General features: G+C 36.2%; 1 protein-coding gene across 1 annotated transcript; it reads left to right on the top strand.

Moving 5' to 3' along the window:
• The first annotated feature begins 1,439 nt into the window (after nucleotides 1-1,439).
• On the top strand, nucleotides 1,440-20,541 carry LOC132149641 (sphingosine kinase 1-like). Its single transcript, XM_059559036.1, has 5 exons — nucleotides 1,440-1,927; nucleotides 11,188-11,337; nucleotides 15,491-15,585; nucleotides 15,675-15,790; nucleotides 19,821-20,541. The coding sequence occupies exons 1-5, from the start codon at nucleotides 1,519-1,521 to the stop codon at nucleotides 20,539-20,541; spliced, it is 1,491 nt and encodes a 496-aa protein (XP_059415019.1). The 5' UTR covers nucleotides 1,440-1,518.
• The last annotated feature ends 2,163 nt before the right edge of the window (nucleotides 20,542-22,704 follow it).

The following is a 22,704-nucleotide window of genomic DNA, read 5'->3' on the forward strand; positions in this document are numbered from 1 at the left end:
ATAACATTTTCATTTCAATAGTCTAATTTATTCAAAAGTTATTTTTAGATATTTCAATATAACTCTTGACCACAAGGTGGCGCTGCCACCCAACTTTTTGAGTACCTTCAGGGCATGGAGTTGAATATTTTTGTAATTATTTTCGTAATGATACGGTAATGCGTTAAAAAATACAGCATTTTAAAACATAATTCAAAATGGCCGACGCCTAAAATGGCTGACACGGGAAAATTGGATATCATAAGACTCGACATGACCCACCAAATCTAAAGAGACCAGTTTTGTGGTTTTTGGCCAAACCATTCTGAAGTTATAAGCAAAAATATGCATTTTTCATATCTCCTGACCACAAGGTGGCACTGCGTCGAAACACTGCAGGTAGGCTCAGGTCATGCTTGTTATAACACACACCAAGTTTGGTCTCAATACACCAAACCGTTGCTGAGATATAGCCTCACATGCATATTTGCGTGCTTTTCGTCAAATTTGTTCACGTGTTATTCGAGAATTGTTAGACGAATCAAATTGAATTCCATAACTTTTAGCCAGCATTGACTGAAGATGGTCTGAGCCAATTTTCGTCAAATTCGGACTAACCGTCTAGGACGAGTTCGAAAAAGTAGATTTTTTTCAAACAATCGAAAATAGCGAAAAAACTAAACCTTGCGATTTTTGAATTTTGGGGTTCATTTGACTTGGCATGAGCCAAGGAAATTCAAATTTCCATTTTCTGGCTTCAGTTCAAAAGATATTAGCATAAAAATATTGAAATTTTGGACAAGTGATGGCGCTAGAGAGTTGGAGTTAGGGACTTCAAATTTGCTGTAGTTAATGATGGGACTGTCCTCTATCAGTGTGCCAAATTATACAACTTTCCCGCAATCGGTTCTATGGGCTGCCATAGACTTGCGGCGGAAGAAAAAAATGATGCTAACGGATACAATAGGTGCCTTGCACCTTCGGTGCTTGGCCCCTAATGATTGTGTTCCTCGGTAGCCTATAGTTGATGCAATGTTGAGAAAATACTTCTCAAAATGAAAATGATTTTCATAAATCCAGTGGTCAAATGCCTGACCAGGGACGGATCTCCCTGGTCATATATATATATGTGTGTGTGTGTGTGTGTGTGTGTGTGTGTGTGTGTGTGTGTGTGTGTGTGTAAGTGCTTTATTCTTTCACACACAGTCATGGTTTTCTTTGAATTCCACTTCCGAGATCACAGTCATCATCACAGTGTTTTTAGTGACGAAAAAACAACTCAGAAGTGTCCGGTCTTAAGACTGTCAATGTCACGCCCTTTGCCTTATGCGTTATTTTATTGTCATGCCGCTTTTCCGTCACTAGGGAGAGAGATATGCAAACTCTCTCTCTCATTCTTTTCTTCTCTCTCTCTCTCTCTCTCTCTCTCTCTCTCTCTCTCTCTCTCTCTCTCTCACACACACACACACAGACACACACGTGTTCAAACTGCGTCCCGGGGCAGCACGCGCACTCACCGCATCACTGTCCGGTCGTGGGATGGATGAACCGGACGCGCAGCATCAGCGGAACGGGACCGCCGCGGGTGCGCGCATGCACGGGCAGTTCACGGACGCGGACACCGGGCGGCTCACACACGCTCTGACTCTGTCGGACAGCTGTCTGACGGTGCAGAACATCAGCTCCTCTTCACCGCCGGAGCACCTGGACCTGCGCGACTGCCTGTGGAGCCGCGCGCACCGGGGCGAGGACCAGGACGCGTATCTCTGCGTGTATCTCTACCCGTACCGGCGCCGCTGGATGGCCTGGGGTCCGGGGCGCCAGAGGGACGAGCGGCGCTTTCGGCTCGCGCTCAGGACGGATGATAATGATGAGGACGCGAACCTGCGCGAGGCGGAACGGTGGGCGCGCGCCATCAACAACGCGCGCCGCGCGGAACACGCTCACGGTAAGAAACCAACTTACTACAGAGTTTAAACTCCTCTTTACTCAATAAACAGGCTTTTATGAGCGAATTCGATAACACTTTGCAACAATATAACATCAACAAACACACAGCTCAAAAAAATGATCATGCAAATATCATGGTTTCTGCACATATGCTTCTCTTTCTCTGAACGTTCAAAATGTTTTTCGTCGTTAGACGAACGTCAAGGAAACATTCCATCTCGTCATTTTGCGAACATTTAGTTTTCGGAACTTTCTGACAAATAATATTCAAAAACGTTAGACGAACGTTCTAATAAAATGTTTTAGGAAAAAACTCCCATGAACGTGTGTAAATAACGTTATTACATGTTAATGTTATGAGAACATTGTTAAAGACCAGATACTTCTGAATGAACGTTCTGTTAAGAACCGCTGAGAACTTTGCCAGAAGGTTCCCTGTTAGCTGGTTAGTTGCTTGAACTCACTTTAACCAGTGTTTAATAGTGAAAATACAGTGATCTGTGTATGTAAGCACTATAATCCTTCAGTACTCTGGTAAATATGTTCCTCCGGTTCATCGAGAGAGGATGAGGTGTGACAGTTTGCCAGGAGGAACATAGACAACTAGTCTGACCTGCTGGATGACTAGTCCTTACTGTAATTGATCACGAACCTGAGATGTGTGTGTGTGTTTAACACCTGATAGAGGTAGATATGATCTTACTGTGGTCAGATTTGAGGTGTTTTTGCTCATGGTGGACATGAAGAGATGTGATAATGTGTGTGAGATGATGCTCAGATGTGAAGAGATGCTGAGAGACATGAGGTTCACCTGCAGACACATAATAATCAGATTCTTTTTTTCTGTATAAATGGAAGAGTTTATTGAACATTTAGACCAAAAAAAAAAAGTGTGCATGTTTTTGTTGTTTTTGATGATTATCATATCTGATACACCAGGCTTTTATGGCCCATTTAGTCTGATATCTTGATAATATGTAGGAAAACACCTATTTATTTATTTATTTATTTATTTCAGCAAAACTATGCAATTTAGTGCAGATGTTGATATGGACAAATGAGATCTTTATAAAAGTACAGCTTACATAAAATTATATAAATATAAGTTTTCACTTTATACATGTTTAGTAAGATGATTAGTTTGATGATCAAAGCTCTGTAGTTTTAAAACATATAATGCAATACAATGACGAGTGAGAGATAATAAACGCTCCTCTAAAGATGAGATAGGAGATGTTTTGGAGGCTTTAAGTTATTCTTATGATTTCTTTATACAAGTCAGCAAAGATTTCACAACAAAAAGGCATGTAATAGATAAAAATAATAATTCATTTTATTTATGAGCACCTCTCAAGACACTCAAGGACACCTTACAATTAATAAGATACATAAATGAAAGAATGAAAAAGCAATACACAAAACTATAAGCTGATCTTAAACAATGAGTTTTAAGATTAGATTGTGTACAGCAGGTTTTTCATGTTTTATGATCAGAAACTTGAAATGTGTGTATCACATATACAGAAGGCTTTATAGGGTTAAATTAACTGTGTTTTGTATTTATGGTTTGCAAAGTCGAAAATCACTGTTGTTGTTTGATGCAACAAGACAAAACTGTTCAGGCTTAATTTAGGCAATAGATACTGTAATTATGTCAAGCATAAACAATTCAGCTGTTTGAATCTTTGAACACGTAAAAATAGGACAGACAAGTTTTGTCGGATGCCATTCGTGACAGTTTTTCAGTTTTTGGAAACACACACAACAGAGACTCAAACTACTGGTTCCTGCAGATGTTTGATCAGGACGAGACACATCTGAGGAAGTTCTGAACGATGAGCTCGTTTTAATGATGATTCCAGGATACTGTTGTAACTCAGAGTTACAGTGGAAGGAATAGTGAGGTACTGTGAGGACAAAACAAACCTCATCAGATTTCTAGAAATGTAGCAATATATCACTTGCTCATTAATGGATGCTCTGCAGTGAATAGGTGCCATCAGAATGAGAGTCCAAACAGCTGATAAAAACATCACAGTAATCCACAAGTAAAACACTCTCCTTCATAGGATTATGGATCCGTATTTTAGCCAGAATCAATGGTTTGAAGTAAAAAAATAATAATAAAAAAAATGTTTCTTACAAACATGCATCTTTACATTAACTGATGGACTGGAGTGGTGTGGAATATTTGTGGATTATTGAGATGTTTTTATCAGACTCTCATTCTGACGGCACCCATTCACTGCAGAGGATCCACTGTTTTCATTTTTGGGTGAACTATTCCTTGAACACATTGTTTTTTCTCACATTGCACTTAAGAGTGAAAAGAATGAGCCGAATTAAACACTGTAACTCCAAAATAACAAAGACATCAAAGAATTCATAACAATGCATATTCATGTGCGTATGTGCATATTTATGAAACAGAATGAAAGACAATGATATCAGTGTCTTAACTTCTAGATATTATAAATAGCTCTTGATTTCAAGGTAATTTGTAAACAAGTGCAAGTAAATGTGTGCGTCTTCATAGACTTTAAAGATGAAGTGTGTGATTTCTGTACCACTGTCAACACCAAACTAAATATACTGTACATGTTTACACTTATGTTCATGCAAAGTAAGGGTTGACTTAAGAAATTAATACTTTAATTCATCAAGGATGCATTAAGTTGATCTAAAGTGACAGTAAAGACATTTATAATGTTAATCAAATCAGCAGATATGAATGATTTCTGAAGCCTGGAGATGGGGACACTGGTGAGTTTTAGCGGTCGTATAGTGTTAGGGTTCAGTGTTTAGGGCACAGCTTGGCATCTACTGCTCACTCATACTGCATTCACATGTTTAATTGACGTGCTTGTTTCAGCATGTGTGATCCGCAGCAGACGATAATTCACTATTTAACAGAATACATGTATTTTAAATGAGCGGAGAGCTGTCACATGTGAAGATGTCCTGATCGTGATTCATTCGAGACGCTGCGGGACACTCTCGATGCTAGATGACGGAAGACTAAACCGTTTCTGGGGCTGTTTTTATAGAGTTGTGTTGTTTTATTGTTTTAGAAGTTTACACTACACCAGTGGAGGATTTTAAAGAGGCCATACTGTATTTCATTTTAGTCTTTTGAGTCTTTAGTTTAATCCATACTGCACACTAAACTGGAAATACGATCTGGCCATCTCTGATCTGAATGGATGCTTTTATGAGACTCTTCTGAAGTAAGAGCATGCAAATGATTTTTTATCAGTCTGTTTGGAAATAAACAGTAGTGCTTACAAGGAACCTGGTCGATACTGTGAATACTTTTGAGGATAAAAAACACTGGATCTGTTTGTGAGGTTAGTGACATCAAACCATTGAATCACAGATATGTTCATTTGAGGGACCTAACAGAAAGCGTACTATATATCCATCTAGTAAGTCTTCAATTATAATATATATATATATATGTGTGTGTGTATGTATATGGCTTTTATATACACATTTTCACAATTAACTAATAAAATTAAGTAATAAAATAGAAACTTTTAAACAAATATGACAAATGACATTTTGTATTTTGTGATTGTGATTGCAATAATGCATTAAAAGCAATAAAAACTGTTTTATAAAGAGTTTAAGCACAACAAAGCTATTATAAGCCATATAAGCATACATTTTAAGAATGTAAATGAAGTAAAATAGTACACTTTTAAAAGGTTGCATTAAAATAATAAAGAAAATGACTACATTCATTTATATATTTATTTAGGGTCTTTACTTTATTCTTTTTTTTTATGTTGTTTTGCTTTTTTTCCCTTACTTTTGTATAACTGATTGTCTACATTGTTCTGTGTGTTTAAAAGATAAGAAAATAACAACAAAAATATAAAAGAAAATTACAAATAAAAAGTAGGTAAATGTAAATAATACATTGTGATTAGTTGTAAATCATTTAAACGAATGAATGATTTTTTTATAAAAACAATAAGCACAACAATATAATTAATATATATAAGCTATTATATCATTTGTTTTCCAATGCTGGCGTTTTAGATTTGCCTGCACTAAAACAGCCAAACAGTCTTTTCATTAGTGGGCAGCTTTTAGTCCCGATAATGAGCTGTTAATTGAATCGAGTGCGAGACGACAGCAGTTCTTCTGTTCATCAGGCTCTTGAGCTCTCGTGGCTAATAATGCACGCTCATGCAGAACTCAGGAGCGTCTTCATTAGCGCTGAACTCACTGAAGACACAGTTACTGCAGAGACAGAGAGAGACACGTCTCATCTGCTGATGCTGAAGACGTACTCGTGCACGCTGTGTGTGGATCTGTATCTGCTTCTGAAGGGCCCCTAGTGTTTCATCTGTGCTGACCTCTGACCTCTTGACCTTTCCTCTGATGCTGTCGGGCTGCGTCAGATCACATTCCCACGAGCCCTTTGGCCACAACACATGCTGTACATGCGCTGCATGTCATCAGTCTTCTGCTGTAAATCTGGAGTAATGTTTCATATTCATGCGGTATAGTGATTTCATCACATCTATTAAATGTGGTAAAATCACTCCGACAGAAGGCTTGGGTGCACTTATTGTCAGTTTTGTAGCTTTTTATATATGATTAAATATAGCATACTATTTATTTTATTATTTTGTATTTTTTTATGGTGATTTAAAATTATTTCATTAAATTTTTTACATGTATTTTATTTACTTTATATTTCATTTTATTTATTTTTAAATTATTTGCTTAAATTTGTCATGCATGTATTTTATATTTTAAAATTATTTAATATTTTTAATTGATTTTACTTAAAATGTATGATGTATTTATTTTATTAAAAAAGTTTTTATTTAAAATGTTTAATGTATTTAATTTTTAGATCTATTTTTAAAATGTCTTTATATTTAGAATTATTTTATTTACATATTCTTAAATGTATTTATTTATTTATTAAAAAAAAATTATTTAATTTAATTTATTTACTTATATTTAAAACTATTTTATATACATTTGATAATGAATACAATTTTTATTTTAAAGTCAAAAACCAGTCATATTGGCTATTTTTAGTGTGCTTCATTATATCAAACACATCATTATTATTGGAGTAATGGTTTGATTGAGCAGCTGAGGTCTCATGTCTCTGGTTCGGAGGCTTTAATGATGAGTGTTCCTGCATCGTACAGTATTTCATGATGAATGTGTTTCCAGGATTTGCAGATGTTGCTGGATGAGAGTTATTTTACATGCCTTGATATCTTACTACAAGGTCAGCGAGACTTCAACACAAAGCTGTATTTTCAGCATCATTCCTCCAGTCTTCAGTGTCACACGATTCTTCAGAAATCATTCTGATATGATGATTTGCTGCTCAAGAAACATTCCTGATTATTATCAATGGTGAAAACCGTTGTGCTGATGAATATCTGAATGGAAAGGAAACTGTGATACATTTTTATTTTTTCAGGATTCTTTGATGAACAGAAAGATCAAATTCACACAATGGCAGTAAATGTTTCAGAATTTATTGATTTACCCAAATTCTTCTTCTAAAAAAAATCTGTGTGTGTGTCGGTGTTTTTTATACATGATGTTAATAAAGGATGGAATATATTTTCTTGCAAGGTTAATCAAAAGTAATCAAAAAGTAGTCTGAATACATGATATATATATATATATATATATATATATATATATATATATATATATATATATATATATATATATATATATATATATATATATATATATATGTATTAGTGTTGTAAAACTATGAATGTGTTTGAGTGTAATGAATGTAATGTTGTGACGTAAACAAATGTTAATGCGTCTGAATGCAGGCTCTTCATGTTTTGGTTTTTTTGTGAAATATGATCTGGCTCTTGACAGGTTCTGTGTGATTCATAGAGAAGTTTTTGAATACTTGTGGTTGGATATTTTGAGGTGTTTGTACTGACACACACACACACACACACACACACACAGAGATGTGTAAGCGCACGGACACACACACACACACACACACACACACACAGAGATGTGTAAACAGTAACACACACACACACACACAGAGATGTGTAAGCGCACGGACACACACACACACAAACACACACACACACACACATAGAGATGTGTAAACACACACATATACACACTCTCATTCACACACACACATATAAATGTGTAAACACACACACACACACACACACACACACACATAGAGATGTGTAAACAATAACACACACACACACATATTGGTAAAAAAAATGTGTAGCCTAAATAAGTCGCTTTGGATAAAAGTGTCTGCTAAATGTAAGTACTTTTTTATTTTATTGCATCTAAGTGATATGAAATGCCTCACATATTCCTTTCCTTTAAAGAGTCAATGTTTGCAGCTTCGTTCCCTTAGTAGTCAGCCGTCTAGCGTTTGTTTCCCTGGTGTTCCTGTGTGAAGGCCGAGGGTGGAGGTCTCTGCTGGTTCATGTGTTGTTCATGAAGGGAAGCTGTGCAGTTTGAGTTAATGATGCTGACAGAGGCTCTGCTGCTAATTAGAGTCCGTCAGTGTGAATCTGCCGAGAGAATTTAAATGAGTCTCACTGTGAAGGCACAGGGCTCATGTGGCTGTTGTTTTCGGCCCCAGAGGATTCTGGGTTATAGGTGAATCTCAGGTTAAACATCCTCCTGCTGCTGGAGGTTAAAACGGTTTCAGTCCACAGGAAGTGGCTGAGATCATTTATTAATGCAATAGGAGCATTATAGTGGTTTTACCAGCGTTAAATGATGCAGAGCATTTAAAAAAAAAAAAACAGAAGGTGTTTATTGTCTTCATAAAATTGTTGTTACTTTTATATATTGTTAAATGCATTATTATTGTGAATTAAAATATGCATTTATATTTATTTTATGTCTTATTATTCTAAAAAGTTTAATTTATTAAGTTAAAAACCATTTGTTTTGTTTTTATATTATGTATTAAATATATTTAATATAATTAACTATAGAATATTTATTTTAAAATGTTTTGATTATGTTTTATAGCATTCAAAATACTTAGATGTATTTATGTATTTTTACTCGTGACATTATAGTGATTTTACCACAGTTATATAAAGCAGAGTGATTAAAACCCACTTACAGACTACTAATAGATAAAAATGTTTTCATTGTGTAATTGTCCGTTTGGATGAGTTACAGGAGCAGTGATAGTATAAATAAATAAACCAAAGCTCCTCATGAATCATTTGTGATGTATTGAAACTGTGCCATGAGTAAAGATCCAGGACCTGTTTGAGACACCGATACCTTCTGTGTGTGTTCATGAGTTTCTCTGTGAAGGTTTGTGTGTCTTCTTTAAAAGAGCGTGTGCTGTCTGTTGAGTGCTGGATTCACGCCTCACCTGTCATCAGGGTCATCGTCCCGCGAGTAAACCGTTCCCCGTGAAACCAGTCCGTCCCGCTCGACCAGATGATCTGAGCGCCGTCCCACGAGAAGCACAGAGCTCCTGTAACATACATAAACACTCTCAGAGCTATACATCACACCAAATCAAGACAAAGCCACTTCTGTTTGTGTGTGGTTCGTGAGTTTTTAGCATTAGCGCTGCCCGATGCCACCCGTCCGAGGCCATGCTCTCTCTTCTTATGGTATTCATAAAAAATAAAACCATTTAAAGATAATTAAAATCATGTTTCCAACACTCGATTCAAATCTTCTACCCCACAGATGTCAAAACAACCAGACCAAAAAGAGGAAATTAGTTCAGCAGAACAATCTTTAACTTTAATGATTTATTGCATTAGTATAAAACAATACAAAATGCATGCAAAAAATATATATTTATATTCATTTTTTTATTTTTTCATTCATGCATTTTAATTTAAAATGTAATAATTTAAACGATAATAAATAAGTAATATATAAATATGAGCACAAATGTCAGCAGCAATCAGTAGTTTTTCAGTATCTTCATAACAATGCAACATCACATGATATGAACTGAATAATTCACATATTTGAATGACTTTTCCAGTGAAATATGTCATCTGATACTTTATTATTATGTTTTCCTCCAGAACTCAATGTGACGACAAAACTATGTGGAATATTCGTCTCAAATATGAGGAGCAAAACAGTTTAAGTGCAGCTGAATATGTTTGTCACTCCATTTTTTAGATAATTGTGTAATAATTCTGTACACAGCTCAGTCATTCACTGTCTGTCTAACTAATATTTCATAATGTTTTCGTTAAAATAAACACCCCACACCTCACGTTTGGCACCACATTTACAGCATGAGAACACAAAATGTTTGCTATAGTTTTAATGCATTTTATTATATTTTAATTGTATTTTCTTTTTTATTTTATAATCGATTATTATATTTTATAATTGATCATTTTATGTTATTCACTCTGTAAATTTATTATTTTATTATTCTCATTTTTCTTTTTAGAATTACATTTTTGCTATAGTTTTACTGTATTCTCTTATATTTAAATTTTACTTTATTAGAATATTCATTTGTGTTATGTTTAGATTTTTATTTAAGTGATTTTATTTTTTATTTAAGTGATCATATTATTTTATTAACTTTACTCTATAAAACACAGAACATTGTATTATTTTTATTTATTTATTTAATAATTCATATTGTTATGTTTTATTTTATTTTTTAGTATTAGTATTATCAATTTTATTTAATTGATTTGGTTTAATTGTATTATTTGTATTTATTTTATAATTGATTTTATTTTATTCTATTTCCCCCATTTGTTCACAGAACGATCATTTAAAGGTGCATTATGTAACTTTTAAACCTTGGTGCAAAATTATCCAAAAGTAGGCTACAGTGTTCAAAACTATTGCCATCATGACCTTAGACCGATTCACAACTGTAAACTTGTAATAATGTTTTCTTATTTGAGTCGTTCGTCTTTGCATCAGTACTCATCGCGTGTGGATGCAAACAGCACATGATGGTAATGGAACCCATGTAAGAGGTATGGAAGGCCAAAAGGGTCAAAAACACATGAATTTTAACGTGTTAAATACATGTTGTTTACGCGTATTAAACATGTTGTTGACGCATTAACAATCGCTTGTTTTTGATCCTTTTGGCCTTCCCACATGAAGAAGAATCTTTAAATAACTGCAGTTGCAGGTTTCAAACAGAGATGGCAACAAAGATGCAAAACATATGGATTTCAGCTTTAAGTCATTTATGTTAATGTGATACTCTCTCTCTCTCTCTCTCTCTCTCTCTGTCAGGTGTGTTGTTCTCAGAGGTCCGCCGACCGCGTGGCATGATGGTATTGGTCAATCCTCAGAGTGGGCAGGGCCAGGCGATGGCTCTCTATAACCGCCACATACAGCGGATGCTCACTGAGGCAGATATACCACACACACTCTTCATCACAGGTGTGTAACACACACACACACACACACACACACACAGAGAAGCTCTCTGAACAGATTCAGCTTGTTAATGGCATTATATGATCTGCTATGAACAGCAGGCAGGGCGGTTTCAGCTCATTTTCAACAACAAAGAGAGAGAGTTCCTGTGGCTCAGCGGTAGAGCATTGTGTTTAGCAGCACAAAATGTCATGGGTTCGATTCCCAGAGAACACACATATACTGGTGTGGGACTGCTAACAGAGGACAAGCTAGAACTCAGAATAACATCCGACAGAGAAACACACACACACATCGAGTGATGGACGACTGATCACGTGTGTGTGTGTGTGTCTGTGTGTGTGTGTGTGTGTGTGTTGATGCTGATTCAGTCGGATCTGTTCTTACATCCATCAGTAAATGTTGAGTGTGTTTGTGTAGTTAGAAGTGTGTTTGCTCATCAGTTTTGCATGATTTACTCTCAGGAAACTGTGCCGTTTGTGTTCCCAATGGATGTATGATAGAATGACGAACAAAGGCGGGATGAATGGATGATAATAGAATGGTGAATGATTGAGGGATGGATGATTAGGCTTGGGTACCGAAACCTGGTGCCATACCTATGGAACTAGTATGAACCAAACCAATGCAGATTTTGGTGCCTCTTAAATGCCTGAGCAATCATTTGAAATATTTGTCCTGGTTCTCTGAAATGTACGCAAGAAGCATGGGCTTCGCTAAGCTTTTTTAATGGGGCTATAGCATGTAGCTGTACACAAATTCGCGATCGCCTCAGAGTCAGTCCCGCGCTTCAATCCTCAGACCGCAGGGGAGCAGCGTGAGCGGACTCAAACACAAACAGAGGACACAAGGTGTGTGTTTGTCAATAGATAAGATTGTTAGAAAATCTGTATCTGTGCAGTTCTTTGTCATAAATACAGTTTACAAACGGTCTGGAGGGAGCAATCGGTTTCCCATCTACTGTAAAGTTTTCACTGCGTTCACCGCTCATCACACATAGCTGTTTTACTTTAAATATACTTAATATACTTAATTTAATTACACATTCACTACTGTGCAAAAGTCATGCTTTAGTATTTAGTAAAACGGTGCATTAGTATTTTCATGTTCGGCCAGTTATTTATTTTGCTGTAGTCTGTCAGTAGAAAATATCAGTTTACATTTAGTTTGTCTCAGTTTCATTTGTTTCTTCATGTAATCACAGACAGATTCGATGATGGTGAGATCAGATCTCCATGTGTAGCACCGGCTGTGGTCATACTGCTTGTGCGTTCAAAAATCTCACTAGATTATTATTAAAATGAATGACAAAATGAATGTTAAAACTGTAAACTGATATTTCATACTGACACACTATAGCAAAATATATAAATAACTGTCTTAAAACCCTTTTTTGGGGTGAAAATACTAATGTGCCTAAAGACTGTACTTTACAAACGACATTGTTGCTACTTTATAAAGAATGAGCATACAGTAATTCACAGAACTGATTAAAGACAGTGACAGACAGCACTCATCTAAACTAAATATCAGAGTGAGTGACAGAGATACAGTAGAAACATTACATGTGTGGTTTTCTATTAAATAATGAAAAAAAATACATTTATTAGGCTTAGAGTAAGGGAAGCTTGGGAAATGAGAGCATCCAAGAAGCATGTGAATGATATGGATTTATTTTAAATATTTCTAATCTTCTACTTCTTTAATGTTATCCATAGTTTTTTTGTGGCTCTTTTTTGACCCAACGCTATGGATGATAGAATGATGGATGGATGAATGATGGAGGGGTGAATGGATGATAATAGTAGGATGGATAGTAGAATGATGAATGGTCGAGGGATTGATGATAAAACGATGGACGATAGAATGATGGATGGATGAATGATGTAATGGTGGATGATAATAGATGATGGATGATGATATATTGATGGATGGAGGGATGGATGGATGGTAGAATGATGGATGGATGATGATAGAACAGTGGAGAGAAGGATGATAGAGAGAGAAGGATGATGAGAGAAGGATGATATGGATGGATGGATGGATGAATGATGCAATGATGGATGATGATATAATGATGGATGGAGGGATGGATAGATGATAGAATGATGGATGGATGGATGATAGTATGATGGATGGATGGATTGATGAATGATGCAATGATGGATGGATGGATGATAGTATGATGGATGGATGGATGAATGATGGGTGGATGGATTGATGAATGATGCGATGATGGATGGATGGATGGATGATAGTATGATGGATGGATGGATGGATGAATGATGGATGGATGGATTGATGAATGATGCAATGATGGATGGATGGATGATAATATGATAGATGGATGGATGATGGATGGATGGATTGATGAATGATGCAATGATGGATGGATGGATGATAGTATGATGGATGGATGGATGGATGGATGGATGATGGATGGATGATAGTATGATGGATGGATGGATGAATGATGGATGGATTGATGAATGATGCAATGATGGATGGATGGATGATAGTATGATGGATGGATGATAATAGTTTGATGGATAATATAATGATGAATGATGGATGGATGAATGATTTAATGATGGATGATAATCGAATGATGGATGATATAATGATGGATGGAGGGATGGATGGATGGATGGATGAATGATGCAATGATGGATGATGATATAATGATAGATGAAGGGATGGATGGATGGATGATAGTATGATGGATGGATGGATTGATGAATGATGCAATGATGGATGAATGGATGATAGTATGATGGATGGATGGATGGATGGATGGATGAATGATGGATGGATGGATTGATGAATGATGCGATGATGGATGGATGGATGATAGTATGATGGATGGATGGATGGATGGATGGATGGATGGATGAATGATGGATGGATGGATTGATGAATGATGCGATGATGGATGGATGGATGATAGTATGATGGATGGATGGATGGATGAATGATGGATGGATTGATGAATGATGCAATGATGGATGGATGGATGATAGTATGATGAATGGATGATGGATGGATGGATGGATGGATTGATGAATGATGCAATGATGGATGGATGGATGATAGTATGATGGATGGATGGATGGATGAATGATGGATGGATGGATTGATGAATGATGCAATGATGGATGATGATATAATGATGGATGGATGGATGATAGTATGATGGATGGATGGATGGATGAATGATGGATGGATGGATTGATGAATGATGCAGTGATGGATGGATGGATGATAGTATGATGGATGGATGATGGATGGATGGATGGATTGATGAATGATGCAATGATGGATGGATGGATGATAGTATGATGGATGGATGGATGGATGAATGATGGATGGATGGATTGATGAATGATGCAATGATGGATGATGATATAATGATGGATGGAGGGATGATAGTATGATGGATGGATGGACGATGCATTGATGGATGATGATATAATGATGGATGGAGTGATGGATGGATGATGGATGGATGGATGGATGAATTATGCAATGATGGATGGATGATAGAATGATGTACGATAGAATTCTAAATGATGGACACACACTCACTCCATAGGTGCTGTTACTCTCTCTCTCTCTCTCTCTCTCACACACACACACACACACTCACTCCATCGGTGCTGTTACTCTCTCTCTCTCTCTCTCTCTCTCTCACACACACACACACACACACACTCCTTCAGAGCTGTTACTCTCTCTCTCTCTCTCTCTCTCTCTTTCTATCACACCCACACACACACCATCAGTGATGTTACTCACACACACACTCAAAGGATCAAAACTTCACACAGTTTAGACTGTGAAATTCTTATAAGGAGTTTCATGCATATTTCTTGTGCTCTGAGAACTGTATCTAACTCAATAGTTAACATTCATTAATTTAGTTGATGCTTTACGCAGCTTACAAACGAGGAACACCACAAGCAGTTTGTCATAAGAGCCAATTATATTATAGAACTCCAGGTTTAGTGTTCAAAACTTTTGGGGGCTAGTGATTTTGAGAAAAGTGCTTTAAGCTCAACAGTGCTGCGTTTATATGTTTAATGCATCAGACAGAATCTGGTCTCAGAGTCTGCGACAGACAGAAATCTGACCGTCTTCTGTGATCTGTGTCCTACAGAGCGTCAGAATCATGCGCGGGATCTGGTGAGGAGCGCTGACTTGATGCAGTGGGACGCTCTGGTCGTTCTGTCTGGAGACGGGCTGCTGTTTGAGGTGTGTGCAGATCACTTGTGTCCATCTCTCTCTGTGTGTGTGTGTGTGTATTCATCTCACAGAGGGGTGTGTGTGTGTGTGTGTTTTAGGTGGTGAATGGTCTAATGGATAGGCCGGATTGGGAAAAGGCCATCCAGACTCCTCTGGGAATCCTGCCTGGAGGTTCAGGAAATGCCCTGGCTGCTTCTGTCCATCACTACACACGGTGAGCCAATCAGAGAGAACTCTTCAGATCATGCAGGACAAGCACCGCCCACCATGCTGTCTGATTGACATGTAGAGGGACCAACCGGATCTCGCTTCTTCTCATGATGTTTAGAGATGAGTTAATATGAAAGACGATATCAAAATTTTGGCCAATGGCAATATATTACAGCCAATAATGAAATAAGCTATGGAAATTAACAAATGAAATACTTAAAACTAAAGTTTAATTTCATTTCAGTACTTTAAAGAACTAATTTATTTCAAATTTGAATTTAATTCATTTAAATTGTATTAAATCCAATAATAAATTTCAATGCTACTAAGTTATGGTCAGTGTTGGGGAGTAACTAGTTACATGTAACGGCGTTACGTAATTTAATTACTAAATTAATGTAACTGTAATCAGTTACAGTTACTAAGAAAAAATTAGTAATTAAATTAGTTACTTTTGAAAATTTTAACGATTACAAAGGGGATTACATTTGAATATTTACACATCCTCATACAGCTTATTTCTTTCCCAAATTGCACTAACACATATGGCCCATAATCTCCGCAACGCGGAAAACACAGTCTGGTTCGTAGAATCCAGTCAGAAAAACGGAATTCAGCTTAACGCGGACGGAATATGCCACATTTTGGAAAGAATAAATCAAAAGTAGGTCAGTACACTGACTTCAATCAAAACGCGATATGGGAGTGTCTGTGAATATTAAGCTGCAAAATGACAATCTATGAATCCAGCACTTTCTGCGTGTCTGTGGAAACCTGGCGCTGACTGGCCATCGGGAGAACCAGGACAATTCCCGGTCGCCTGGCAGATTTGGCCCGCTATTTTAATATTGTTATTGTATAATTGCACGCAGAATGTACTAAAGCGATTATTTCCGAATCCGTCATTCGATAATTAAATCTAATTACATCACAATTTAGTCGCTCTCCACGCCTCTGCCGAACGGTTTGGATCAGACTCCGAGTAATCAATACGAGAGAGAGAGAATAGAGTGGACTGTGTAAGCGCACAGCTGGAGCAGAGAAGCGACACTTCTGTTCAGGGTTTCAGGTGCAGGTCAGTTTCATCTGTAAATATGCTAATGTAGTTTTGTCTTTGTTTACTTAGTCAAGCAGATAATGGAAGTGAAGATGCAGTTCAGGAGAGAACTCTAAATTATATTGCATGTCCCCAACCTAAGGATTCAAATCTTTTTCATGTCAGGTCCATACACAAAATAGGGTTGTCCAAGTTTCATAATGTGTTGTGGGTGTATGAGTGTGAGATTTCCCAGCCTAATTTTTGAACACAAACATAATCTCTAGAACTGCTGTGAGTCCCTTCATGAGCATTTTACTTATTTTGAGAAACTATCATCATACAAAGAGACAGCAGTGTTTCAAAAAGACACCAACGTTTTGAAAATTTGAAAATGATTTACAGTTGCCAAAAAACATTCATTAGAAACTTAGAAAAGTAATCAAAAAGTACTCAAAAGTAATTAGTTACATTACTTTATTAAAGTAATTAAAAAAGTTACACTACTATTACATTTTAAACAGGGTAACTTGTAATCTGTAACCTATTACATTTCCAAAGTAACCTTCCCAACACTGGTTGTGGTCAATCATAAAATTGTTATTTTGTTTATACACTAAAAACTCAACTTTAATTTAATTTAGTTCATTTAAACGAATTATCCTATTCGTTTTAAATTTAATTTAATAATTTAATATAAGTTTTATTAAAAGTATTTATCAAAATTCGGGCAATGGCAAACTATACAATTCTGTTGTGTTTTGAACATAAAATTAAAAACAAAATTTTAATTCAAATATTTAATGATTTAAAAAAATTATATATTTTAAATAAAATTTTATGTAATAGTCATTTAATTTACATTTTATGAAATTCTGTATTAAAATTTGGACCAAAGCACACGTTATGACCATTAATACAATTCTGATCTATTTTCTATGTAAACTCAAAATAAAAAATAAAATAAAAAACTAATCTAATTCATTAAAAATAATGTCATTTAATTTAGTAAATTAAATTTTATATGATTTTATTTATTTTTATTTTATCTTAAATTATGATTATTTTTTAATTTAGAAATAATTTTGAATTTAGGTACCACAACATTAATGCACAGTATGACATATTTTAATTAATTTGGAAATTTTCTAAAAATGACAGTTAACAGGCTTATTTAGTGCTTCTAATGAGCGTTAGATAATAGAGTAAAAATAATCTGAATGAGGAAATGAGGAAAATATTCACATCCGTTAAACAGGAACAGGATACAGAAGAGCAGCCAATACGGTTCTGATATAATGTGCATCTCTACTGGATATCTCATTCATTTCTCATTGACTGTCTTAAACAGAACTCGTTAATATAGAATTTAATGAAATAAAAATAGCACAGCTTCCTCAAGAGAGTTTCCCAGGTATAAGCTCTCTGAACTCCTTGAAATAATAAAGCCAGCCAGCTCGAGTCCTTTCTGAATCTCTGATCTGGAGTCAGTGTTCATGCAGCTTCAGACCTCGTTTACACTCAGTCTGTGCTGTGTTTCGTTCAGATGCTCAATTTAAAGTTTGCGATGTAAGCAGTCATTATTCCAGCCATTAGCATCTGTTTGTGTGAGCTGCATCTCTGAGGGATTTCTTTGAGCTGAAGAATACAAGTTCGGGACTTTAACCTCATTAATAGAGTCATTTCTATTCAAGAAGATGAAGCAGACCACATTCATCAGGACTGTAATTCAGCTCATAATGAATTAATGAAGCACAGACGCCTCCTACTGTCCCATCATGAGACTGTCAGCAAACAGACGGTCATGTTTCAGCCTTTATTAGTACTTCAGAACTGCAGATGTGCAAGTAATAACTTTATTTATCCATTTTCTTGGTTTATCAACCTTATCGGTTATTATCAAATAGAAACTCACAAGGAAACTCTTAATGTAACGGCTGTAATCCTGATTCCTGTGTGGTGTAATGTGAGCCGGTTTAGCCCTTATTTGAGTGAAAGAAGCTAAAGAAACCTGTACTTTAACAACTAGAGATGAGTAATGTCTTGTCATGATGACTGTCCGGTGAACTGACGTGCTCTGATCGAGACTGTGGATGTGTTGAGATGAAATACTAGCACTGTGTACACTATTTACTGAATAAACGTCAAATCCAGTAACAGAAATAAAGCTGAAGTCAAATAAATATGAGATGAAACAAATGTGAACTTGAAAAAAGAGAAATGATGCCATGACAACTTATCAAAATAGGTAAAACAAGTTAAAGATGAAGTGCTGCCATTACTGAAACTAAACTACAAATATTTAAAATAAAATGTAATGAAAATGACAGAAAGATATAATGAATTTACTCGAACCAAAATTTCTTAAATATTATATTGAAAGGATAGTATAAGGTTAATTTTGTTCTTTGTAAAATTATGCTGCATTATATAAACTTCATTTCATTGATTATAGTTCTGCTATAATGTAATGATCTAATTAATTTATGATCTGTTGTTACTGTTCACTAAAAAATATTAGAAATGTTTTGGTGATTCAAGTAAAGCTGGAATAAAATTCAGTATAAATATTAGATGAAAAACCTGCACTTAAAAACTTGATGTTGAAATTGTTAACCTGGCAGATGATCGAAATCAATGTTTTAGCACTAAAATTACTAAAATAAATATAAATTAGATTAGATTAGAAACTGACTTAAAACAAATTACTAAAGCATTCCTTAAAAATACATAAAAATAAAGCGTCATAGAAATGTTTGGAGAAGGAAAGTGACATTTACTAAAAATGACAAAACAAGCTACACTTTAAACGGCTAAGAACGGCTAATTCAGAATAATAAGAAATACTGTAATAGGTTTTAATACTACAACAGCTCTGTCGTAGTAGGTGTTTGGTCCACCTCTAATGTTTTATTGTTTGGTCATCAGTACGCAGTGAAGCCTGACTGATTGAGCGCTCATGTGTGTGTGTGTTTGTGTGTTTGCTGCTTCTCTGCAGAGCGTCTCCGGTGTGGGGTGAAGATCTGCTCACCAGCTGTGGCTTCTTGCTCTGTAAGGGTCTGGTGTCTAAACTGGACCTGGTCTCCATCCGTCTGGCGTCCGGCGCTCGTCTCTTCTCCTTCCTGTCTCTGGCCTGGGGCTTCGTGGCCGACGTGGACATCGAGAGCGAGCGTTTCCGGCCGATCGGAGCGCTGCGCTTCCTCCTCAGCACGCTGCTGAGTCTGGCCTCCTTACGCGTGTATCAGGGGAAACTGGCGTTCCTGCCTGCCGAAAGCGAGCGAGAATCAGCCTCAGCTGGGTTCTGTAGCGCAGACAGCCGGCTGCCTGACCGTCTGCTGGTCCCTCTGGAGCAGCCCGTCCCGCAGGACTGGACGCAGGTGGAGGAGCAGGAGTTCGTCCTGGTGCTGGCCATGTTCCAGGCGCACCTGGACGAGGATCTGCGGGCGGCTCCAGACGCACGGGTCGATGACGGACTCATTCACCTGTTCTACGTGACGGGGGGAGTCTCACGCCTCATGATGCTGCGGCTCTTCCGGGCCATGCAGAGCGGGACGCACCTGGACTTGGGCTGTGCTCATCTGGTGTACCGGCGTGCACGAGCGCTGAGGCTGGAGCCGCTGAGTACGGCCGGTGTGATGACGGTGGACGGCGAGCGCGTGGAGTACGGGCCTCTTCAGGCGCAGGTGCACAGAGGAGCGGCCCGCCTCATCTCCGCATGAACCATTACACCACTGCACAATCCTGACTGCCTGCTGTTAGACTTGAATTCAATTAGGGTGACCAAACATGTCATTTTCCCATGCATGAAGGTGGGATCTTCAGAGAAGGGTCAAAGCGGTGCATATACGTGTATATTAGTGTTTGATTTGATGTTTTGCATTAAGAAAATAGATCGTTTTTGCATCCCAACACTATTTTCATTTTTATTTCAAACTGTCAGAATGCAAAGCATATTCACCTCACGTTAAAAATAAGCTGCGAAAAATAAATATCAACTTGCAATTTTCTTACCACACATGTAAAACATGATTTCTAATTTTTTATTTTCTGTGGTTTTGAGGGTGAAATATGAGCTGAACAGGTTGAGATTCATCATCTCTGATGCTTGTGCATCTGAAAACATGCTCAAGTTGCATTTTATCCAAAAAAACAAAGGGGGGGGGGGGCAATAAATTATATTTGACATTAATAAAATGGACTTTTACTTTGTATTTTCCTGACAATGTTTTAAATTGAAAAACAGCACAATGAAAAACATTAATATCTAATCCACAAAGTAAGTTAAATTTTCTTTATGTAAAATCAAATAATTGCTTATTTTAATAAGTATATTTTTTTATAAAGCTTGACTGTTTTTGCTTTCTGCAAAACATACTTTCTTAATTATTTTCTGTGTCTGTTGGAGTGAAATATGGAGTGAAATCAGATGCTTGTGCCACGCCATTTCACCCCCCCAAAAAAATAAAATAAATAAAATACTAAGAAATTATATTTTGCATTAAGAAAATTGACAGTTTTTACACTGTAACATTATTTTCATGACAATAAATCATTAAATTCCAAATAATAATTGCAAACATTCCCAATGCAAAGCTTCTTCCCTTTATAGAAAGTAAGCTCTCTAAAATCATTATTTTCTGACCATTTAACCCTAAAATATAATTTCTTAAAGAACTAATTAACATATGTACTGTACATGTAAATGTGAAATTTATATTGGTGTATAATTATAATATGTGAGTTTATGCTGCTGTGATCAACCAATCTTGATTTTCAGAAGTGCCAATGTTAAAAATATGATTTAGTTGTTCATCTTTATTGTATTTTTTTATGATATAAATCTAAATGTGTTCTGTTTATTATTATTTAAGAGCAGTTTGACTGTCAGAAGATGTTTGTTTATGATAAAGCCTCACCAGCCGCCTGCCACGGTATCATCTCAATATCATCTCAATATCATCTCCATCAGAGTCTGAAGTTTTTGAGATGCCTGCCGTAAATGAGCCATTATTTTTAAAAATGTACCAAAAATGCTGCCTTTAGATACTCCTGGGAAACTATTTTTATTTCAACGGCATACAAAATAACTGCTTAATACATTTGTATTGTTGATTTTGTAACACATTAGCCAGTTGCTCACGGTCCTGTCAATGAAAACCTTTTTGTTTTTCATGAATTAGAAAACAACAATTACAGAAAGAAAAAAAAAACAAAGTTTTTTTAGTCAAACTTCTGATGGTGAAAAAAGAATCTGTTAAAAGTCAAGATCTGAATTTCTTTTACAGTACAATTTTAACATCAATGTCAACTTAAAGTCTTTTAAAATCAAACTAATCTGTACATTTTCCAAACCAGATGGTAAGTTTAGAGACCAAAACAATCACAGAATTCATCAAATCCATTGATAACACATACTGATGTCCGTGCTGCCATTAGGGAGATGTCATTAGTGAAAGTTTAAAGGTTGAAACATGTTAAATGAACATCCACCCATTACCAAAGCTGTTTGCTTCCTGATGTCAGTGTGTTTTTATATTACAAGTTAATATCATTTTCATCTGGCACTGAGTTTCTGGATTTTAAAAGACCAATATCAAATAATAGCACAGTATCTTAGATATGATATAGCTCAAAGTTGTTGTTTTTTCAGCGACCAGTTTACATCAGTAAGTTTACATTTTTCCTACTGAACATTTTGTTACAGACTTGTACAGACCAGCCAGGTGCAGACCACTGAACAGGTTCAGGCTAACCATGACTGAAAGGTTTAGAGCCATACAGATGATCAACATGTGTTAAACAGACGTAGGACGTAGTTTTGATTTGTGAATGGATGACGCTCTTTGTTAGACAATGAATGAATGAGTTTGAAAGGTGGAGTC

The sequence above is a fragment of the Carassius carassius genome, chromosome 9 (genome assembly GCF_963082965.1).
Source record: "Carassius carassius chromosome 9, fCarCar2.1, whole genome shotgun sequence".
Lineage (NCBI taxonomy): Eukaryota > Metazoa > Chordata > Actinopteri > Cypriniformes > Cyprinidae > Carassius > Carassius carassius.